This window comes from Nuphar pumila, chromosome 9, assembly GCF_984573655.1.
Source record: "Nuphar pumila chromosome 9, dmNupPumi1.hap1.1, whole genome shotgun sequence".
Classification (NCBI taxonomy): Eukaryota; Viridiplantae; Streptophyta; class Magnoliopsida; order Nymphaeales; family Nymphaeaceae; genus Nuphar; species Nuphar pumila.
The window spans coordinates 2,967,586-2,989,190 of record NC_143257.1 but is presented as its reverse complement, the minus strand read 5'-3'; the positions used below and the strand labels follow the sequence as shown (position 1 = coordinate 2,989,190).

At 37.2% G+C, this 21,605-nt stretch overlaps 1 protein-coding gene across 1 annotated transcript; it reads left to right on the top strand.

Annotated features, from left to right (window-relative positions):
* Positions 1–37: 37 nt before the first annotated feature.
* LOC149828212 (putative glycosyltransferase At5g03795) lies at positions 38–1,491 on the top strand. Its single transcript, XM_090017450.1, has one exon. It carries the CDS (start codon positions 265–267, stop codon positions 1,360–1,362), a length of 1,098 nt encoding a protein of 365 aa, XP_089873576.1. The 5' UTR covers positions 38–264; the 3' UTR covers positions 1,363–1,491.
* The last annotated feature ends 20,114 nt before the right edge of the window (positions 1,492–21,605 follow it).

The following is a 21,605-nucleotide window of genomic DNA, read 5'->3' as shown; positions in this document are numbered from 1 at the left end:
GGCCCCACCCCGCCCCATCTCGGTTTGAACCGGGGATGAAGGCGGGGCTGGAGGTTAAAATTCATCCCCGTGCGGGGACGGAGGTTCTAATCTTGAGACCGGGCGGGGTTGGAGACCCTGTCCCCCGCCCCGCCCCGGTCCATTGCTATCCCTATTCATAGAAAAGCATCATGCGTCCCCCGGCGAACCCGGTAGCCCTGCCGGCCTTCTCCGCCACTTCACCCCACCGGATTCCCCCAAAATCCACCATCTTAGGGTTTAAGAATGACGAACCATCCCCTCTTCCTGCTGCTCCTCTCGCTCTGCGTTCTCCCTCTCTCTGAATCCCATAACTGGTCTTCCCTCTCTTCCCCCTACCTCTCCGGAAAGACGTTCCATCCCGACTACCGGCAGATGCTCCGGAACCTTAGAATCTTCATCTACGGACCCAAAGAAGAAGACGCATCGAGAGGTTCATCATCGACCGTCGATTCGCTCTTCCGCAGAACCCTAACCGCTAGTGGCTTCGTCACGCGGGACCCCGAGGAAGCTCACCTCTTCTTCATCCCTTTCCCTCCCTCCCTGGACCCCTCCGTCGATCGGAAGGCGACGTCGAGGTACGTCAGGAATCTGCGGACGGAGTTCCCGTTCTGGAACCGGACCCTCGGAGCCGATCACTTCTTCGTCTCTTGCGACGGGATCGGCGTCGACTCCGACCGGAATCTCGTCGAGTTGAAGAAGAATTCCGTCCAGATCGCGTGTTTTCCGGTGAAGAACCCGCCGGAAAACCGCTTCATCCCACACAAGGACGTGACCCTCCCTCCTCTGGTCGAAGGCCTCCCGGACGTGGAGATCGACGGCGCGACGGAGAAGATCCTGGCGTACCACGCTAGATCGACGGACGACAGCGACCCTGAGATCGCGGCGTTCGTGAAGGAGTTGCAGGCGCACCGGGGTTTCGTGGTGGAATCCCGGCCGTCGGATCCGGGTGCATACGCACGTAAGCTGTCGTCCAGCAGGTTCTGCCTCTTCTTCCACGAATCTGTCGAGCGAGATCTGGCCATCGGATCGGCCATGAGGTACGGGTGCGTACCCGTGGTGATTTCCAACCGTCCGATCCTGGATCTTCCTTTCGCGGATGTTTTGAGGTGGCGGGACGTAGCGCTGGCCGTAGCGATGGACGGTGGGGCGGACGGGTTGAAGCGTGCGATGGACGGCACATGCGCGAAGAGGTACGACGCCATGAGGGATCTAGGGCGGCGAGCCAGCGTCCATCTGCGGTGGAACTCAGCTCCTCAGCCGTACGATGCGTTCCACACGGTGATGTACCAACTGTGGCTCAGACGCCACACCATCAGATACGCACGGAGACAATACAGCTAGACCTTATTCTTAAGCCGAATCGGATCGGATCGGGACATCTGACAGGAGGCTCAGTTTCATAAGCGTTGTAATATCACAGTGCTCTGTAATAAGTTTAACTTTTTTGTGTTTCATGTTTTACGTTTTTTTAAAGACAATTTCCTAAGCCAAGTCGTCGTCGTCGTCATCATCATCGTCAGCAAGCCTTATCCCAATTAAATGGGGTCAGCAATGAAAAACTGAGTATTTCGGGAAATTGCTGTCACATCTCCACTAAACAATTAACATTGAGATGGGATCAGGTCAGTCTGGATGATCTTGATCTCAAGATGAGCGGCATCCAAAACCTGTACGAATGAGATGCCCATCAAAGTCTCTTAGATGGATCCCACAATTTTTTTTACGATGTCTTTCGTGTTTAGAATAGACAGAACGGTTTAAAATGAACTGCTCACAATGAGCTTAGTCACTGCCTGGGTGCTGTTCTTTAGTCACTGCTAGAGGGTAGGGATGGCAGTGGACCGGGGGAAAGCGAGGCCCCACCCCGCCTCGCCCTGTTTGGACCAGGGATGAAGGGTATGAAACGGGGATGGAGGTGGGGACGAAGATTAAAATCCATCCCCGTTCGGGGATGGAGGTGGGGATGGACTTACACTTTTTTCGTCCCCGCCACGATCCCCGTCTAGCCCCGCCCCATCCCCAGTCCTTCTCAAGGATGGCAATAGACTACGGGGAAACGGGCTCCACCTCGCCTCATCACCGGGGATGGAGGACATGAAACGGGGATGAAGGCGGGGGTGGAGGTTAAAATCCATCCCCGTGCGGGGATGGAGGTTCTAATCTTGAGACCGGGCGGGGGTGGAGACCCTGTCCCCCGCCCCGCCCCGGTCCATTGCCATCCCTACTAGAGGGGCAGTTAAGGTTCAATTTTTATGGGTGTCACCCCTGTGCACGAGCCAATGCGTAGCACAGGCCCGGGGAGGAGGGGGTCCTAGCCTCGGAGTTTTACGCTGCTGGAACGATGACAGTATGTATGGCAGGCTGAGCCAAATCGAACAGGTCTGCATACCAGGAGTGGTTTTTTGGGGTTATAAATAAAAAAATAAGTGAGGTAACAAGTTATTCTTGGGACTGGTGAAGGGTGGAGGAGCGAGCAACACGAGATTGAAAGTTTGAGTTGTTCTATGATAGCCATTCTAAATCGTTGAAGGGCTTTTGATACTTCATCGGTGTACAAGTATGCTCACCACCAACCATCAAAGTAACTGGAGAAGCTGTTGATGTTCATTTTGAAGGGTGTCTAGCTTCTTCATAATCTCCACTTGATTTTCGATAAGAGAGTTTATCAGGCTCGTTGTTTTTGTCTGCGCAAAAGTGCAAGTTTCTGAGCTTAGAAGCTTTTCCATTTAAAAAAAATGCTAATGATCAATGTTTAAATCAGGCTTCATGGATGCTAATGATCAGTACATAAAATGCTAATGATCAGTGTTTGAAAGCTCTCAGTGACTCGGTTGGGTCAACTCTCTCTCAGCATTTGTTACCCTCATGATAAGGTGTTATGATGGATTTAGCCTTTTGTATATATATATATATATATATATATTATATATATATCTTAGTCAAACTAGGTTGACTATTTCTAACCATTGGAGGCCAGTCCAACAGTTAGAATTCTAGCCATTGGATTAGCTCCTAGGGCTATATGTGGTCCCTCATTTCTTTTATTTCTCCTTCTTTTTCCCTATAAATAGGGATGGGTGTGTGCCTTGTATGGTTAGAGAGTGATGGGTAGTTTTTATGCTTTTGAGTGTTTGCAGATTGTTTATAATTTTGCATTTTTGTATTATTTAAATTCCATTTTTAATAAAATTATTTATTTTATAATTTTTATGTTTCATTGTTACTTTTATGGTGAGTATGTATTCAGATATATTATATTTTTTGTTCTTGGTATCAATTTTAGAGTGCATCAAGATTCGTTTCATTTTCATGTCGTGGTATCAAAACAAGGCATCATGGTCTTGAAAAATATTTGTATGGTATAAAATTAAGTTCTTTGCATTCCAGTATGTACCTTTGGACCCTTTTGGTTTCATATATGTGTTAGGTATTTTTAAATGATTATATTAAAATGTCTTTTTTGAAATTAGAAATTATTGTCCAGTATATGTTTTAGATTATAGATATTTATGTTGAAAAATTATATTTTACAAGAATGTGTGGTTTCATAAAATCTTATATGTGTTTCATGTTTTACAAAACATAAATTTTATGTTGTATTTCTCTTTTGAATGTCTCTTAACATATGTGTATACATGTGTATGCTTGTTCTTATATCCATATGTGTACTCATGGTTTACCTTTGAGATCTTTTAATGTATCATGATGTTTCCTAAATAATTTTTAACTGTAACCAAAGCATTAATTTTGTATGAACTCTTTGATTAAGATTATAAATCTTAGAGATTTTTCGCATAAGTATTGTCATTAGTGATAATATAGATATTTTCTATGCTCTTATAAGATCTGTCTATCATCATATGAATGTATTATTCCATGTATAAGTGATATTGCCTCCTTTTGAAATGCCTTATTAATTAAAATTTATTTTAAAAAGTTAATACCTTGTGTATTAAGGAATTCTTACATTATATTCCTATGTATATGCCACAAGTAGTCTATATGATTACGCTTGATGGGATAATTATGGTTTGTCATAAAAAATGCATGTTTTAATAATTTTGAAAACTCCTAAGTAGCTATTGTGCTTATGTTTCTTTCTTTGTGAGTTCGTGTTTGCCTCTTGTTTGAGGTGTGAGAGTGAGAATCTCTATATGTTTGTCTTCAATTGTCTCATTTGAGACTTATGGCTTAGATCTAACTTCTTAAAAGCTTCTTTTTAATAAGATCATATATATTGTTTTTGTCTCTTTATTGAGAGTTATTGGATCTTTTGTATATGATGTGCCTTGCTACACTTGTTCCTTGGTTGGTGAATTTATGATTTCATTTTAAAAAAAAATTAAAACTTCATCTCATCTATGTAGATTGCTCATATTGAGCATAATTCTTATTTGCCTATTCAAAGTTGTAAAAATTATCATGTAACATATTGTTGTGTATATGATTGCACTATATTCATTCTAAGATTTCATTTCCTTTATTGGATTTAATTTGAAACTTTGTCTTTTAAAATTGGTTCCTATATATGAACTCACTTATTTAAAAAATAATTTTTGTGAGTATATATTGCCTTTTTTATGGCATTTGATTTGTCTATCACAAATTTTTTACATGCATCATTTGTTTTTAGTCTTGTTGTTATTAGGTTAGGATTAACCATTAAGGTAAGCTATGTGTGCACATGATGTCATCTTATTAATCTAGATTCCCAAGTTTATGAGTGATGTATTATCATTTGCCTTGCGTCTGATTGATAGTTGATTAGCCTCTGAACTCATTGTTGTTGAAAATCAAAATTGGTCATTTGGGTGAGTTGTGCACCTCATGTCATCTTGTTAGTATAGGTATGTATCTAACTGGTAGGCGATTGACCTCGATCTCTATGAGTGTTTTACCATTCATTTGTTTGTATGCCCATTGTTACAGTATTTGATGCTTGAAATCTTATTTTTTTTTGTGATGGTAGTTATGTTTTTAAAACCATGGTGTTTTGAAAAATTGATATTCTTCTTGATGGCATTAGTTTCTTTTTCATTACAAGCTCTCTTACCTCTTCTGTTCTCTTATGTTATGCCTCGTATCTAAATGAATGTAAATAAAAAATGTTTGTTCACACTTTTGTATGTTTGTTTAGTCTATAAGTGACATTGATATTATACTCTTGTTCTAGTAGCTGATACATTTGTTTTGAGTGCCATCATATGTAGACAAGAGATGTTTATTCACACTTTTGTGTATTTTTTTAGCCCATAAGCAGCATTGATATTATACTCTTGTTCTAATAACTGATACACTTGTTTTGAGTGTCATTATATGTAGACAATAGATGTTTATTCACACTTTTGTGTGTTTATTTTGCCCATAAATGACATTGAGATTATACTTTTGTTCTACTCGTTGATACACTTGTTTTAAGTGTTATTTTATATAGACAAGATATATTATTCTTCAATGTGGTGAGTTATGTTCACCTACTATACTCTTGATCTAGTCGTTGATATGTTTGTTTTAAGTGTCATTATATGTAAACAAGCGATATTGGTTATTCAAATTGTTTTGTGTGTTTTAGCTCTTTAATGTCATTATGATTATGATCTTGTTCTAGTCGCTGATACACTTGATTTTTGAGGAATGAAGGTCTAATGAGGTGATTGCTTGTGATGGTCAAACTAGTGTTAAGATTTGCAAATATCATTCATTGTGTTATATAGGATTTTTAAATCTTTTCGTAATTTTTTTAAACTCATTTGCTCTTGTATGAGAAATGGTTATTGAAATATTTTTATGCATTTTTCATTGAATATGCTTTAGTTGCATGATCAAGAATTTTTTAGATAAGTTCCATGATTGATTGTCTTGTGTGTTTTGCATAAGTTTAATTAATGTTTTCTAAGCATTTATTAATGAAGAATATATTATTTTTACCTTGTGAGTTGATGTGGATTTTCTTTGTATTTTTCCTAAGTGACCACTTTGGGATTGATATCTCATTGTAGCCTTTGTGGCATTTCGTTGAGATATTGTTTGTTTCATTAGTTTGTTTTTTAAGCATGTGTTCTTGAAAGTTTTTCATTGTTATCTCTTCAAAAGATTTCTTAAAATTAGTTCATAAGTAATTTTTTCGTTGATTCTAAACTATTGCAAGATTCATTTATATATGCATTAGTTGTGTAGTTAATATTGCTTCTAGAATATAATAATTAATTGATTTATGAGTATTTGTCTTTTCTTAAAACTCTATTGAATGATTGAAATCATTTTTTTATCTTACATTGCATAAAAATGTCTTCATAATTTATACTCCTTTATGAGTTATTTCTAGATGGTATTTGATGATGTTAAAAATCCATGCATGTTATGCATTAATGTGCCTTTTATAATAGATATATGTGTACATGTTTTTTATGAAATATTAAAGTGATTAATGACTATCATGTTTGAAATTAATGATTTTTCAAAAATTAATTCTTACTTTAAATGATTTTGAAAAATATTAATTTGACTTATTAAATATTTTCTATATATTATATGTTTGTATGCTTGGCCATCATCTCTCCATAATATATAACTAATGTAGTTATTCTTTGAAATCTTCTTATAATATATATGTGTATAATTGGAATGTTTTGTTAGCACTATTTACAGGTTTTTAAAAAATTGATGATATTGAAGATCTTCTATGTAATTGAGCATATGACTGAACACCCCCTTAAAGAAGCACCAAAAGAAAGAACTTGATGAAGTCTATCAAGACATTTTATGTAATGGGTTTCTTTTGTAATTTCAAATTTACAGAAGTTTGAAGTAGTGTTAAAATGGATGTATTCTTTTTGTGGATATATATATATATATCTTAGTCAACCTAGGTTGACTATTTATATGGCTAGAAGTGGTCCCCTCTTTCCTTTATTTCTCCTCTTTTGTGTGCCTTGTATGGTTAGAGAGTGATGGGTAGTTTTTAAGCCTTTGAGTGTTTGTAGTGAGGTTGTTCATAATTTTACATTTCTTTTTGTATTATTTGAATTTCATTCTTAATGAACTTATTTATTTTATCATTTTTGTGCTCTATTATTACTTCTATGGTGAGTGTGTATTCAAATACACTATATTTTTTGTTCTTGTAATCCATTCCTTAGTGCATCGAGATTCTTGTCATTTTCATGACATAAGGAACCTCTAGTTAGAACTCATAGGAGGAGGTTGTTTTGACCAAATCAAACTTCATGGATGTGATAAGCATGCTCACAATAGTAGGAATCGACCCTCGGATCATACTAGATAATTGAGGTTTGAAAATTTGGTACATTATAGGTTGTTGACTTTTTAACCCTTATAAAATCTGACATATACGTTAGAAATGTTAAAATGTATCTCCAAAACCATGTTGTAAGTATAAATATATATACTTATATACTTAGAGATACATATACATATAATATATTATATGTATATGTATCTCTACATATATAAATATATATATATATATATACATATTTTATTTTCCTACCCGAAAAGGGTATTCTTGTAATCTTGCGCATATTCCATTTTGGAATATGTTGTAATTTATTTTTGTATTTTGCATTTCTTTATTTTTTATTTTTTATTTTTAATATTTTTCATAAAGGTGCATTGGGGGTCCCCCAATAGAGTCGTTGGGGCCCCCCAACGGTCACACCCAACAGTCACAAATGTGACCGTTGGGGGCCCCCAACGACTCCTTTGGGAGCCCCCCTTTGCACTCCTTTCACTTTGTATAAATAGGGGTGTTCCCCCTTGTAATTCTCCAAGCTTGAGAGTCTCAAGCATTTGCTCCTTTTATGAAATACATGCATTGTTGCATATTTATTATTTTTACGCTTTTTGCGTATTTTGTTCAAGTGTTGTGAGAGTGCTTTCGTGCACTTCTTTTATAAAGTATTTATGCTTGTATGCGTATTGTCTCTTCATAGACAATTTCACATGATATCAGAGCTTGGTTGGTGATAGAGGATTGTGGGATTCTCTTCCTTTCAAGTACCTTGAAAAGCGTGCCTTCGGATCTTTGGAGGTTGGAGTGGTGGATCTTGCTTCTCAAATATTTTAGAAGAATCTTGTGCAAGCTAGCATTTGATAAATTGTGTTGGTACGCCATTTCTCCCTTTCTCTTTAATTCATAATGGGCGAAAAAGAGTCTCATTTCACTCTTGGCTTCAAATTAAATTGGTCCAATTATCATATTTGGGCCGGAAACATGGAGGCTCACATAAAAGGAAAGGGGCTATGGGGTTATGTGCAAGGCACAATTCCGGAACCGGAACCCAAAATAACTGTGGTTAACGGAAGTGAAATCAAGATTCTTGAAGGAGAAGAAAGGGTTAAAGCTCTAGAAGAATATTCTAAGAAGCACGATGAATGAGAAATGAAGAATTTTAAAATTCTTTCTTGGTTCTTTTCATCCGTTGAAACTAAGATAAATGCCAACATTATTAAATTCAAAAAGGCATCAGAAGCTTAACATTATCTTGAAAAAGTGTATACATCGAGGGATCTATCTCATAAGTACTATCTTCAAAAGAAGGCCCTCTTTCTTACTCAAAGTGAAATGACTATTAGGGAATATTTTGCCGATCTTTCCTCCATTTGGGATGAGCTTGCCATGCTTGAACCAAAATGGAGTGGAGAGGCAATTGAACTCCGTCACAAGCAACTTGAAGAAGATCGATTCTTCAATTTTTTGAATGGGCTAAGGCCCGAATTTGAACAAATAAGGTCTTCTCTTTTATCCTCATTTATTCCTCCCTCTCTTGAAGATGTACTCACCAAATTGAGTGGTGAGAAACTCGTATGAGTTTATGTAAGCAAGGATCAAGTGTTTTTGTGGTTCCTTGTAATAATGAAGAAAGCAATGAGGTCAATGCCGTATCAAGACCCGAGAACAATGTTAGAACCTATCGTCCCCCTCATTTTAAACCACAAAATCAAGGTGAAAATGGTGGACAAAGAGGAAAAAGGGACTATAGCAAAATTATTTTTCATTTTTGTAAAGAACCTAGACATATCAAACCCATATGTCCCAAATAGAAAAAGCTTCTTGCAATGGCTACCACCGGTGTACCACAAAAGGAGGAGGTATCATCAAGTGGGTCACTCTCTTTAAATCAAATAGTGGAAGCCCTTCAACCTCTTCTCAAGGGAGCTACCTCCGGTGCCGCCGTGTCTACTTCATCTTTTCCAGGTAAAGTCTCTTGGCTTTTGGACTCCGGTGCATCTTTTCATATGTCCCCAAACATGTTTTCACTTTCCGATTACTCAAAAAATGTTTCTCCTTCTTTTGTTTTCACTGCGGATGGAACCTCTCTTGAAATTAAATGAATAGGTAATTTTGAAACTCAAGATTTTTTTATTCCAAAAATTAGATTTATACCTAAACTAAACTTAAACCTTCTCTCTGTTTCTCAACTCTCGAATTATGGTTGCGATATTAAATTCTCTTATGATAAATGTTTAATACAGGATCGTCGGTCCGGGAAATTAATTGGGGAAGGCTTTAGAAAAGGAGACTTATACTATATGGAATTTCTTCAAGTTCCAAAATCTTTTTGTAATGTGGCCCATAACAAAGATATAAATGTATGGCACAAGAGACTTTGTCATCCTAATATCACCAAGCTGTCGTATTTACATTTTGCAAAAGACCTATGTAAAAGTTATTTTTCTTGTAATGACTGTATTCTCGAAAAAATGCAAAGTTTGCCTTTTGAGCAAAGAACTATGTTCTCTTCTAAAACTTTCGAAATTGTTCATTCGGATGTTTGGGGACCCGCACCTGTTGCTTCAAAAGAAATTTTTTCTTATTATGTCATTTTTGTGGATGATTTTTCCAGATATTCATGGATTTATTTTCTCAAGTTCAAACATGAAGTTTTTTCGTGTTTTAAAACCTTCTATTGTATGATAAAAAATCAATTCAACAGTAATATAACGATATTTAGAAGTGATTCTGGAGGGGAATATCTCTCCAATCAATTTAAAGTATATCTTGAGGATCATGGAATTGTCCACCAAAGCTCTTGTCCTAAAACTCCTCAACAGAATGGGTTGGCCGAAAGAAAACATAGGCACATCATTGAGACTACTAGGACCCTTCTTATTTCCCAAAACATTCCTAAAAACTTTTGGGCAGAAGCAGCTCTTGCTTCTGTTTATCTGATAAATCGCTTACCATCTAGAATATTAGGAAAAATATCCCCTTTTGAGATTTTGTATAAGCTTGAACCTGATTATAATAGATTACGAGTTTTTGGGTGTAAGTGTTTTATACTTACGGATAAGAATGACAAACTCTCTCCCAAGGCTATCCCTTGGGCCTTTCTTGGATATTCCTAAACTCAAAAAGAGTTTCGTTGTTATGACCTTCGAGATGATAAGTTATATGTTTCTAGAAATGTAACCTTTTTAGAAAATGAAAGTGGCTTTGAAAAAAATGTTTCTCAACAAGAAAATTTTGATTACTCCTTCCTTTTTGACTTATTGTCTAACAATGATGATATATCTAGTGATGATGATGTATCATCAAATCATGAGGAGGAAAATGATGGTGATGTTGGTGAACATAACTCATTCAATGAACAAGAAAGTAGAATTTCAAGTGATCCAATAACCTACTCTCGTAGAAATCAAGACACCTTTAGTAGTGTTATGGACCAATATAGTGAGCTTGTTCCTACCCCCGATCACCGAAGATCTGAGAGGAATAGGAGACCTCCAACTCGCTTTGTTTCTTTTGATTCTTTCTCACCCCGATAAAGGGCTTGTCTTAGTGCCATTCACTCCTATTTTGAGCCAAGGAATTTTGAAGAAGCTAAAAATTGTTTAGAATGGCAAGAAGCTATGCAAAATGAGCTTAATGCTCTTAAAAAGGCTGAAACTTGGGATTTCCAAACTCTACCCATATGAAAGAAAACTATAGGTTGTCGATGGGTTTTTAAGGTTAAAACTAAGAGCGACGAATCTCTGGAAATATATAAAGCTCGCTTAGTTGCTAAAGGGTATGGGCAAGAGTATGAAATTGATTATGAAAAAACTTTTGCTCTTGTAGCCCGAATGATTACAATTAGATGTCTTATTACTATTGCATCTATTAAAAATTGGAACATTTTTCAAATGGATGTGAAAAATGCTTTTGTAAATGGTGATCTTAATGAAAAAGTTTATATGGATGCTCTACCAGGCATGAAGATTCCTAAAGATAAAGTTCTTCATCTTCGAAAGGCTCTCTATGGTTTGAAATAGGCCCCCAAAGCCTGGTATGACATATTTACCAATGTAATGCTGGAAAATGGTTTCTCCTCATGTTATACTGACACTGCCCTATTTACTAGAAAATCTAATGCAGTGATTGTGATATTATTACTTTATGTTGATGATATGTTAATTACAGGTGACAATATTCAATGAGTCAAGGGTATTAAGTCCATCTTGACTTCAAAATTTGAGATGTCAGACTTGGGTTTTCTGACATATTTTCTTGGAATTGAGGTTGCCTATTCGCAACGTGGTTATTTTCTATCTCAGTCTAAACTTGCTTGTGAGATTATTGACAGATCAGGAATTTCTGATGACAAAGTATGTGAAACTCCTGAAGTTGTGGGAGCTAAATTGACGATTGACGACGGTGTTCCTCTAACCGATCCTACTCCTTACCGGCAGTTGGTAGGTTCTTTAATGTATCTTAGCATTACTCGACCTGATTTGTCACATGCTATACACATCGTCAGTCAGTTTCAACACGCTCCTACGACCGTTCATATGAGTGTTGTGCTTCGCATCATCAGATATTTGAAGGGAACCATGAATAAGGGAATATTTCTATTTTCTTCTTCTGAATTAAAATTACTTGCTTATACTGACTCAGATTGGGGAGGTGACCCTAGTAACCGTCACTCCACCACTGGTTTTTGTGTTTTCTTAGGTGAGTCTTTGATCTCATGGCGATGCAAAAAACAACAGAAGGTCTCTTTGTCGTCCACTGAAGCCGAATATAGAGTCATGGCATCTACCACCATGGAAATTGTATGGATTCGTCGACTTTTGGAAGATATGGGAGTATTTATCAGAGAACCAACAAAGCTATGCTGTGACAATAAAAGTGCAATTTATATTGCCAAGAATCACACCTTTCACGAGCGAACAAAGCATATAGAAATGGACTGTCACTATGTCAGAGAAGAATATTTGAAGAAGGTCATTGATCTACCATATGTGACGTCTGAGTATCAACTTGTAGACTTCTTCACAAAAGCACTATGTTCGCCCAGATTTCATTTTCTTCTTGACAAACTTGCGGTTATCGCACCGTAAGTTTGAGGGGGGGTGTAAAAATGTATCTCCAAAACCATGTTGTAAGTATAAATATATATACTTATATACTTAGAGATACATATACATATAATATATTATATGTATCTCTATATATATAAATATATATATTTATACATATTTTATTTTTCTACCCGAAAAGGGTATTCTTGTAATCTTGCGTATATTCCATTTTGGAATATGTTGTAATTTATTTTTGTATTTTGCATTTCTTTATTTTTTATTTTTTATTTTTAATATTTTTCATAAAGGTGCATTGGGGGTCCCCCAACGACTCCTTTGGGAGCCCCCCTTTGCACTCCTTTCACTTTGTATAAATAGGGGTGTTCCCCCTTGTAATTCTCCAACCTTGAGAGTCTCAAGCATTTGCTCCTTTTATGAAATACATGCATTGTTGCATGTTTATTATTTTTACGCTTTTTGCGTATTTTGTTTAAGTGTTGTGAGAGTGCTTTCGTGCACTTTTTTTATAAAGTATTTATGCTTGTATGCGTATTGTCTCTTCATAGACAATTTCACAAGAAAAACACGACCCGAGCGCCTATTTCTACTAAACTTAATATGTAGATCACATCTAGAGGGTCGGATGTGCAAAAAAAACTGAAAAAAATAAAAATATTACATTTTTTACTTAAGGGTTCCTTGCCCACTAGCGTAGCAAACTCTCTCTCTCTCTCTCTCTCTCTCTCTATATATATATATATATATATGAAAAAATATTTGCTACTAATGAAGGTAAGGAACTAATGAGCTGGAAATCATAGGTGCAAGTTGTATCGACTCAATCTAACCAAATAGATGTGTTCAGCATGGTTTGTTTGTTAAGGATCAAGCTTTGGATAGTGTTTTTTATGTAAAAATGTGATCTTTTGAGTTATGAAATTTTGGCACATTGTGGGCAGTTGATTTTTGGACCCCCTTAAAAACCTAATTACTTAACATAATCACATGATTCGAAACAAGTTTCTTACTAAAACCATGTAGATCACATTTGTAACATTTGATCTACAAGAAATTGAAAATTTGTGAAGAAAACAGTGATTAGATTCCTTAGGAAGTCAATATTTATCCATATATATAAGGAAAAATATAAAGTGGTTATGTACCATGATACCATAAGGTGGTACACACTCTTGTTTGTATGGATCTAGCCACCAAATGATAGATCTAACCATATAGATGTGTTCAGCATGGTTTATTTATCATGTCTAACATAAGATCCTGTTTCTGAAAACAGTGAAAATCAACTGCGCACAATCCATGAAAATAAGAGTGATGTAGAAATGGTATAAAACATCACATGTTAAACATGATCCAAAGGTTAGATTTTGCATTTGGAGCTTAAATCTATGTAAATAAGTGTGTACCACCATAAGTTATGGAGGTATGGTACCACCATGGAAGCATCCTCTATGTAACTATCCATATATCTAAATATTATATACATTTAAAAGTTTTCATGACCTGCCCGAGTCACCGAGTTGACCCAGCCAATCCATGAGTCAAGTATTGCCAAGTCACATCCTAAATCACTGAGCTTCAAAACACTGGGTATGGATCACCAGATTAATGCTATTCTTCCTAAATCATTCGTTGTTGAACCCCTTCATACCCTTTTTGTCATGATCCTTATTGCAGACTTTTAGATATTTTAGAAAATGAAAAGACAGGATAAAAGAACAACAAAAGGAATGAAAATTCGCTATGTAGATTACACACCTCCCATATATGAAATTGACGTAGTAGTTCAACATGAAGGTTCCTCACATCTTCATGGTTAGCTCTATTTAGAGATCCAAGAATCTCTTCGAGAGTGTGTTGGACAAGCTGAAGAGTGAATGAGGATGTGTCATTCTGTGCATCAGTTTGTCTTCCCTGTTTCAGCATTATTTGTCAAAATTTTATTAGAACAAGGCAATAAAAAAAATGAATCTTGGAGTGCAGCAACCAAGCAGCACATATATGTATATATAAGGTTAAAGTTAGCTACAATCGTTTGTATGTATAAATGAACTCCCTTCTTTATATATACAACAACAACAACAACAACAACAACTACGCCTTCATCCCAAAACAATTGGGGTCAGCGATATGAACCAAAAAAGAAATTCATTTTGGGTCTTCCACATGAATCCTTTTCCTCCAATCATTTCTATCCAACGCCATGTCCTCGGTGAGGTTCAAAGCATTCATATCCTTTCCTATCATCTCCATCCAAGTCTTCCTAGGCCTACCCCGACCTCTTTTAACTAATATATTTTCCCATTTCTCCAACCTTCTAACTGGAGCATCATTAGGCCTTCGCCGAATATGTCCAAACCACCGTAAACGATTCTCTCGCATCTTATTTTCAATGGGTGCAACACCTACCTTCTTACGTATCTCTTCGTTCCGAATCTTATCTTTTATTGTATTTCCACACATCCATCTAAGCATCCGCATCTCAGCTACACTCATTTTTTGAATATGATGTCTCTTGGCAGCCCAACATTCCGTACCATATAGTAAAGCGGGTCTAATAGTCGTCCTATAAAACTTTCCCTTCAACCGCAATGGCATTCTACGATCGCACAGCACTCCAGTAGCACTTTTCCATTTCATCCACCCAACCTTTATCCTATGATTTACATCTCCATCAATTTCTCCATACTTTTGAATGATGGATCCCAAATATTTGAAATAATCATTCACCGGTATATCTTGCTCACCAAGCTTCACTACACTCCCATCCCTACTTCGTTGCTTACTAAACCGACATTCCATATATTCAGTCTTACTCTTACTCAACTTAAAACCTCTAGCTTCCAATGTCTGTCTCCATAATTCTAACTTAGCATTAACCCCAGCTCTAGACTCATCAATCAAAACAATATCATCAGCAAACAACATACACCACGGTACATTTTCTTGAATTGATCTCGTAAGCTCATCCATCACTATCGCAAATAGGAAAGGGCTTAAAGCAGATCCTTGACGTAACCCAACCGTTATCGGAAAATTGGTTGTCACCCCTCCACAAGTGCGGACATTGGTTACTACTCCTTCATACATATCTTTAATTATACTAATGTACTTGAGAGAAACACCTTTCTTCATCATTGTCCACCAGAGAACGTCCCTAGGTACTCTATCGTATGCCTTCTCTAAATCAATAAAAACCATATGCAAATCTTTGTTCCTCTCTCTATATCTTTCAATAAGTTGTCTAAGATGTATAGCTTCCATAGTTGATCTTCCAGGCATAAAACCAAATTGATTCTCCGATATCATGACAACCTTCCTCAACCTAGACTCAATCACCCTCTCCCAAAGTTTCATAGTATGACTCATGAGTTTTATACCACGATAGTTTGTGCAATCTTGTATATCACCCTTATTCTTATATAAAGGCACCAAAGTACTCTTCCTCCACTCATTAGGCATCTTATTTGTTCGCCAAATCAAGTTAAAAAGATTTGTCAACCATTCTAAACCTTTCTCTCCCAAGCATTTCTAAGCCTCGATAGGTATACCATCTGGGCCAACTGCCCTTCTTGATTTCATTTTCTTCAAAGCCTCTGCAATTTCTTTCTTTTGAATCTTGCGCATGAAGTCACGATTTATCTCATGAAAAGGAATGGAGAAGTCTCCAAGATCTTGAGCATGACTATCATTAAATAGCTTATCAAAATAATCTTTCCATCTCTCCTTAATCTCCTCATCTTTGACTAAAACCCTTTGCGTTTCATCTTTGATACATCTAACCATACCCAAATCCTTCGATTTCCTATCTCTCATCTTTGCAAGCCTATAAATATCCTTCTCGCCTTCTTTGGTATCGAACTTGTCATAAACCTCCTTATATACCTTAGCCCTCGCATTTCGAACAACTTTTTTAGCTTCCTTCTTTGCTATCATATACTTCTCCAAATTCTCATTATCACGACTCTTACTTAGATTTCTATAACACTCTCTTTTAACCTTAATAGCTAATTTGACATCCTCGTTCCACCATGATGTATCCTTACCTAGTGGTGCACCGCCTTTAGACTCACCCAATACCTCCTTAGCTACTTTTCTCATACCACCCGCTATCTTATTCCACATTGATTCTGAATCCTCCTCGAGACACCAATCAACTTCCTTAACTACCTGCTCTACAAACATTCCTTGTTTAGCTCCTTTCAGTGCCCACCACTTAATTCTAGGATCTATCCTATGTCTATCCCTTTTGCGGCATTGTCTAATTCTAAGATCTAAAATTAAGACTCTATGTTGTGTAGCTACACTTTCTCCTGGTATAACCTTACAATCGATGCAACAACCCTTATCTCTCTTTCTAAGTAGGAAAAAATCTATCTGACTCGTATTAACCCCACTTTTAAATGTTACTAGGTGAGACTCCCTCTTCCTAAACCAAGTGTTTGCTAAGATCATATCATAGGACAAACAAAAATCTAAAATCCTTTCTCCACTTTCATTTCTTTCTCCTATACCATAGCCTCCATGGATATTCTCAAATCCATCCCTACTAATGCCTACATGTCCATTAAGGTCACCGCCGATGAAAAGCTTTTCTCCATAGGATGTCTCTTGTACTACTCCATCTAAATCTTCCCAAAATTGATGCTTAATGGAATCATCTAAACCTACTTGAGGTGCATAAACACTAATAATATTAATAATATCCGTACCTAATACTAATTTAATAAGTAAAATTCTATCACCCTTCCTACGGACCTCAACTACATTATCTATAAACTGACGACTCATAACAATCCCTACTCCATTCCTATTCCTATTTATTCCTGTATACCAAATCTTATATCCCCAAGGTTCTATCACTTTAGCTTTCTCACCTACCCATTTGGTCTCTTGAAGACATAAAATATCAATCTTTCTCCTACACATAACATCTACTAACTCTACCAACTTACCAGTTAAAGACCCTATGTTCCAAGTGGCTAACCTAATTTTATGGTCTTGGACTAACTTCTTTACCCCCACCCGTCCAACAAAGTGAGGTCCCTTCTTTATATATATATATATATATATATTGTCAAAATGACCCCATGGATGTGATTCACATGTTTTTAGTGGGAACCAGCTTTTGAATTGCCAGAATTTGACTTGTGTACATGTTTTTCCAGCAATGCAAAAATCAATGGTTGAAAATGCACTGATTTTTTCCAACACAAAAAAATGTGTTTTGTCAAAAAAAAAAACAGAAAAGATCCAAGAGTCAATTTCCACTAAATTGACCATGCTGAACACATCTCATGAGGTTAAATTGAGTCAAAATGACATGCATCATGAGATTCCAACCAGATTGTAGGTATAAAAGAATGTGTGTGTGTAGAGAGAGAAATAGAGAGAGAGAGAGAGACTAACATTTGATGTTGTAGGGACACTTCTTGCAGCAGTGGTATTTGCTGTTGCAGGAAGACTCTCTGCACGCATGGTAGTAGCATTGGAAAACAAACTACTTACCATCTCTTCCCTTGTTTCTATTCCAGCCTTTTTCAGTTTGGTTGAAGCCACAGAAGAAATGGCTCCATCCTGTGAAGAATGACTAGCACCTACTCTTTCAAGCTTATGCTTTCTCAGGAAGCTCAGTGATGTCGACCCAGGAAATTCATAACTTAATTGTCCTGGTATTGTTTTGATATGGGTGGGATTCTCAGAGGAACTAAGACCGGCACCAGAGACAGGAGACTGATCCTGTAAACCTTCAAAGATGGTAGACAACTTCGACCCAGATGCTGAAGACCCAGGTGGTAGGATGTGAAAAGCAGCAGGCTCTGGATGACGATGACGATAACTAAGCATATCAGATAACCCATCTGCACCCCACTCTTCAGGAGGAGTTGCAGAATTGGGTTGTTCACTATTTAAAGTTGCTATCGGTGTGGCACTTGATTGTGATGATGTAGCTTGAGTATCATCCTGCAACCAACATTTGGTTAAAGAAATTAGAGTACAATGATTAAGCAGAAATAACAGATAATGTCATGGTTGCTATCTAGCCATTGGCAGCTTTGACAGCAAAACATAGAGGCAACCATCATACAAAATTTAGAGGTGAAAGCAAATACATGTTATATTGCATGATGGGATTGTTGAACAGTTGTTAGCGCTTTGAATCGTTTTTGCGAGAGATTAAGTGTGATTACCATAGCACGAGAGGTAGTTAACGCCAATTCACTGGGCTGGGATTTGGGATTCCCGAAATTTTCAATATGCATAAAAACCTGTTCTCAAGGCAGTGGTAAAGCAAAGCCTTTCAGTCAAGTAGGAGATTCTTTTTTCAGGGGATGGAAATGTGTCACACAGGCCATGGCCCGTGCAGAAAACATCAAAGACACAAACCAAGAAGCAGGGTTTCCCAATTCAATAGTTACAGTTACTAGAACACCTTGCTGATGTTCAAAGCTTGCTACTTGACACAAGCATTCAACTTAATTAGAATATGGTTGATTCCTCCAAAACAGAGCAAATGTACTTAAGATGCAGTTCCATATGTTAAATCCCACCTTCTCAGGGTCATGCTAAGGTATGCATTTGGAGCAGGTGTTAGTCTTGAACAAGTACCAAGGCATCTAAAAAGAGGAAACTACTTTATTACTATATACTTTGTATATGGCTTTATTTTTATACTGCTTAAGGATGGCATATTTGTTAACGAACACTGTTATTTTATATATATATATATATATATATATATATATATATATGTGTGTGTGTGTGTGTGTGTGTGTGTGTGTGTGTGTGTGTGTGTGTGTGTAAACTGAAAAACTCATCAGGGGTATTTCAGGCATTCCATGTTTGTAATAAGGTCGGCCTAGTAGGGGCTGTTTTGTAAACTTTTTTTTCATTTTTTTTAGTTTCTGTTTTTATTCTTTTTATATTAGGTAGTTGTCAGCTAGATTTCTAGCTGTGGGGGGCCTTGCAGCTGGTCCAACGATTAGTTGGAACTTGGACCAGCCCATGTGACCTCCTCTTTGTCTATATAAGGGGCGCTGCCCCATTGTAATCTCTATGTTTTTCTAAGCATCGATTGTGAGAAATACAAATTATATTTTTTATATTTGCTCTCTTGTGAGTTGTTCTTTGTGAGATTGCATTTGGCCCATAAGTGGCTCTTTTGTGTTTATGCTCTCTTCTAGCCCTTAGTGGCATTCTCTTGTATTCTTTTTTGTTTCATTACAATATTCTCTAATAGAAGTTAGAACTGTTGATTTTCAAGGTTTTCATTGATTGTTGGGTAAATCTGACAGTACTCGGGTAATCCCCATGGTTCTTTTAGTAGAGAACATGCATTAAATCAAGAGATATTGATGTGTCTGGATCCCAATGCACTAAAACTTCACAGAAAAAAATAACAAAAAGAAAAGATTTTTATATCAAATAATTAGATCCAAAACATGTTTCTGACTAACAAAGCACCACAAACACATCTACAGGCTTTTATTGACCAAACCTGAAGCCATGATTTTCTACTAGAGAGAAATGTACACTTTAGGGCACCAAGTGAAAACCCATATATGTGCAATTACGCATGTACACACACACGGATAAAAGGTTGTAGTTTGTTGTATCTTTTGGATGAAATGCATATGCAATATTATTCTTTATGGTTAGTGATACAAATGTGATAATCTATTACTGTAAATTTGCTCTAATAAGTTAGAAAGTCTTTAAACAGAGCATAAAGGAAAAATTGCACAACAGTTTCCAAGTAATTTGTGGCAAGAATTGTGGCCAAGATTCCATCAAGAATGGCCAGAAGCTACTTAACTTGGGTACTTCCACCAGGCCTCCGCATACCCATGTTGACGTGGTGTGACACTGGTGCTGGTACTCCAGTGTAGATGTCAAATGGTTTCTGACTTGACCGATTGATGGTCCAGTAAGGGTATGATACTTTATCCATTTCCAGTAAGCCTGAAGTTAACATGCAAAATGAAGTGTGTCTAATGTAAACTATATATTTGTTGAATATTAATAATCAGATATTTTATGTTTTTTATATGTTTTAAACTTTTAATTGATGATTGGCAGTCTATAACTTCATATGTAGTGCATTTTGTAAACTTTAGCATAATTAATGTCATTTTGTATATGGGGTTGTATGTGCTTGTACGTACCTTAGTTGTTAAAATCGGCGCCTAGGCAAAGCCCCACCGCCTGGGCGACTAGGCTTGGGCGATGGGGCCATAATTTAGCGCCAAGGCGCCGCCTAGGCTGTTTTTTTTTTGTTGACCCATATGGGTCATATAAAAGGGAAAGGGGGGGGCCTAATTGTCCCTTTTTCCCCGTTTTTGCACACTCCCTCTCTCCTCTCTTGGCTGCCCCCTTTCACACTCTCTCCCTCTCTCCTCTCTCCTCTCTCCTCTCTCCTCTCTCCTCTCTCGGCTGCCCCCTTTCGCACTCTCTCCCTCTCTCCCTCTCTCTTCTCTCGCTTTTTGCAAGAAGAAGAGGATGACCCAACCAAGGGACTCTCTCTCCCTCATTCTCTCACTCTCATTTTTATACCAGTTTTTGTTTTTTGCAACAAAAAAGAAAAGGCCGACCCAGCCAAGGTACTCTCTCTCTCTCTCTCTCTCTCTCTCTCTCTCTCTCTCTCTCTCTCTCTCTTATTTCATAAATTCTTGAGGGACGATCAGTGGGATTCCTGATTTCTTTCCTTTTTTGTTGTTGGTTGTTGCTTTTTGTGTGTTTGTGTGCTAAAGAGGGTATGTGTGTGCATGTCGATGTGTTGAGTTCACTCTCACATGCACCTATGATTTGTTCAGCGAGTGTTTTACTTTGCTGGACTGATTCTATGATTCATTGTTGTTTTATTTTTGGTTGATTCTTGTTATAATTGCACATTGGTCGAGTTCTTTTTCATGGGGTTGTGTTGCAGTTTATTAGAGCTTTGATTTTGCTCTTGATGGTGGTAGATGTGATGATCATGAAGTCTGTCTCTAGACGTTTTCAGAATCTGTTTCACATTTTCATGATATACCTGTGTGCTATATTGAATGGAATTAGTGTATCTTCTTATTTATTGGGATATCATTGAAAGGGCTATTGCTATCTTAATCTGCATGTTTCTCTTGCAGTCATCAAACTCTAGTTATTTGAAGCACCTATGTATCCCATTATCATGTTTCTTTAATCATAGACTATAAAAGGTCGGTCACACACATGCACATGGGCACACCCACACACACATGCACACTTGTAGTCACATACACACA

Excerpts from the sequence above, each read along its gene's own strand:
- LOC149828212 (XM_090017450.1), top strand. The coding sequence starts at position 265 with ATGACGAACCATCCCCTCTTCCTGCTGCTCCTCTCGCTCTGCGTTCTC.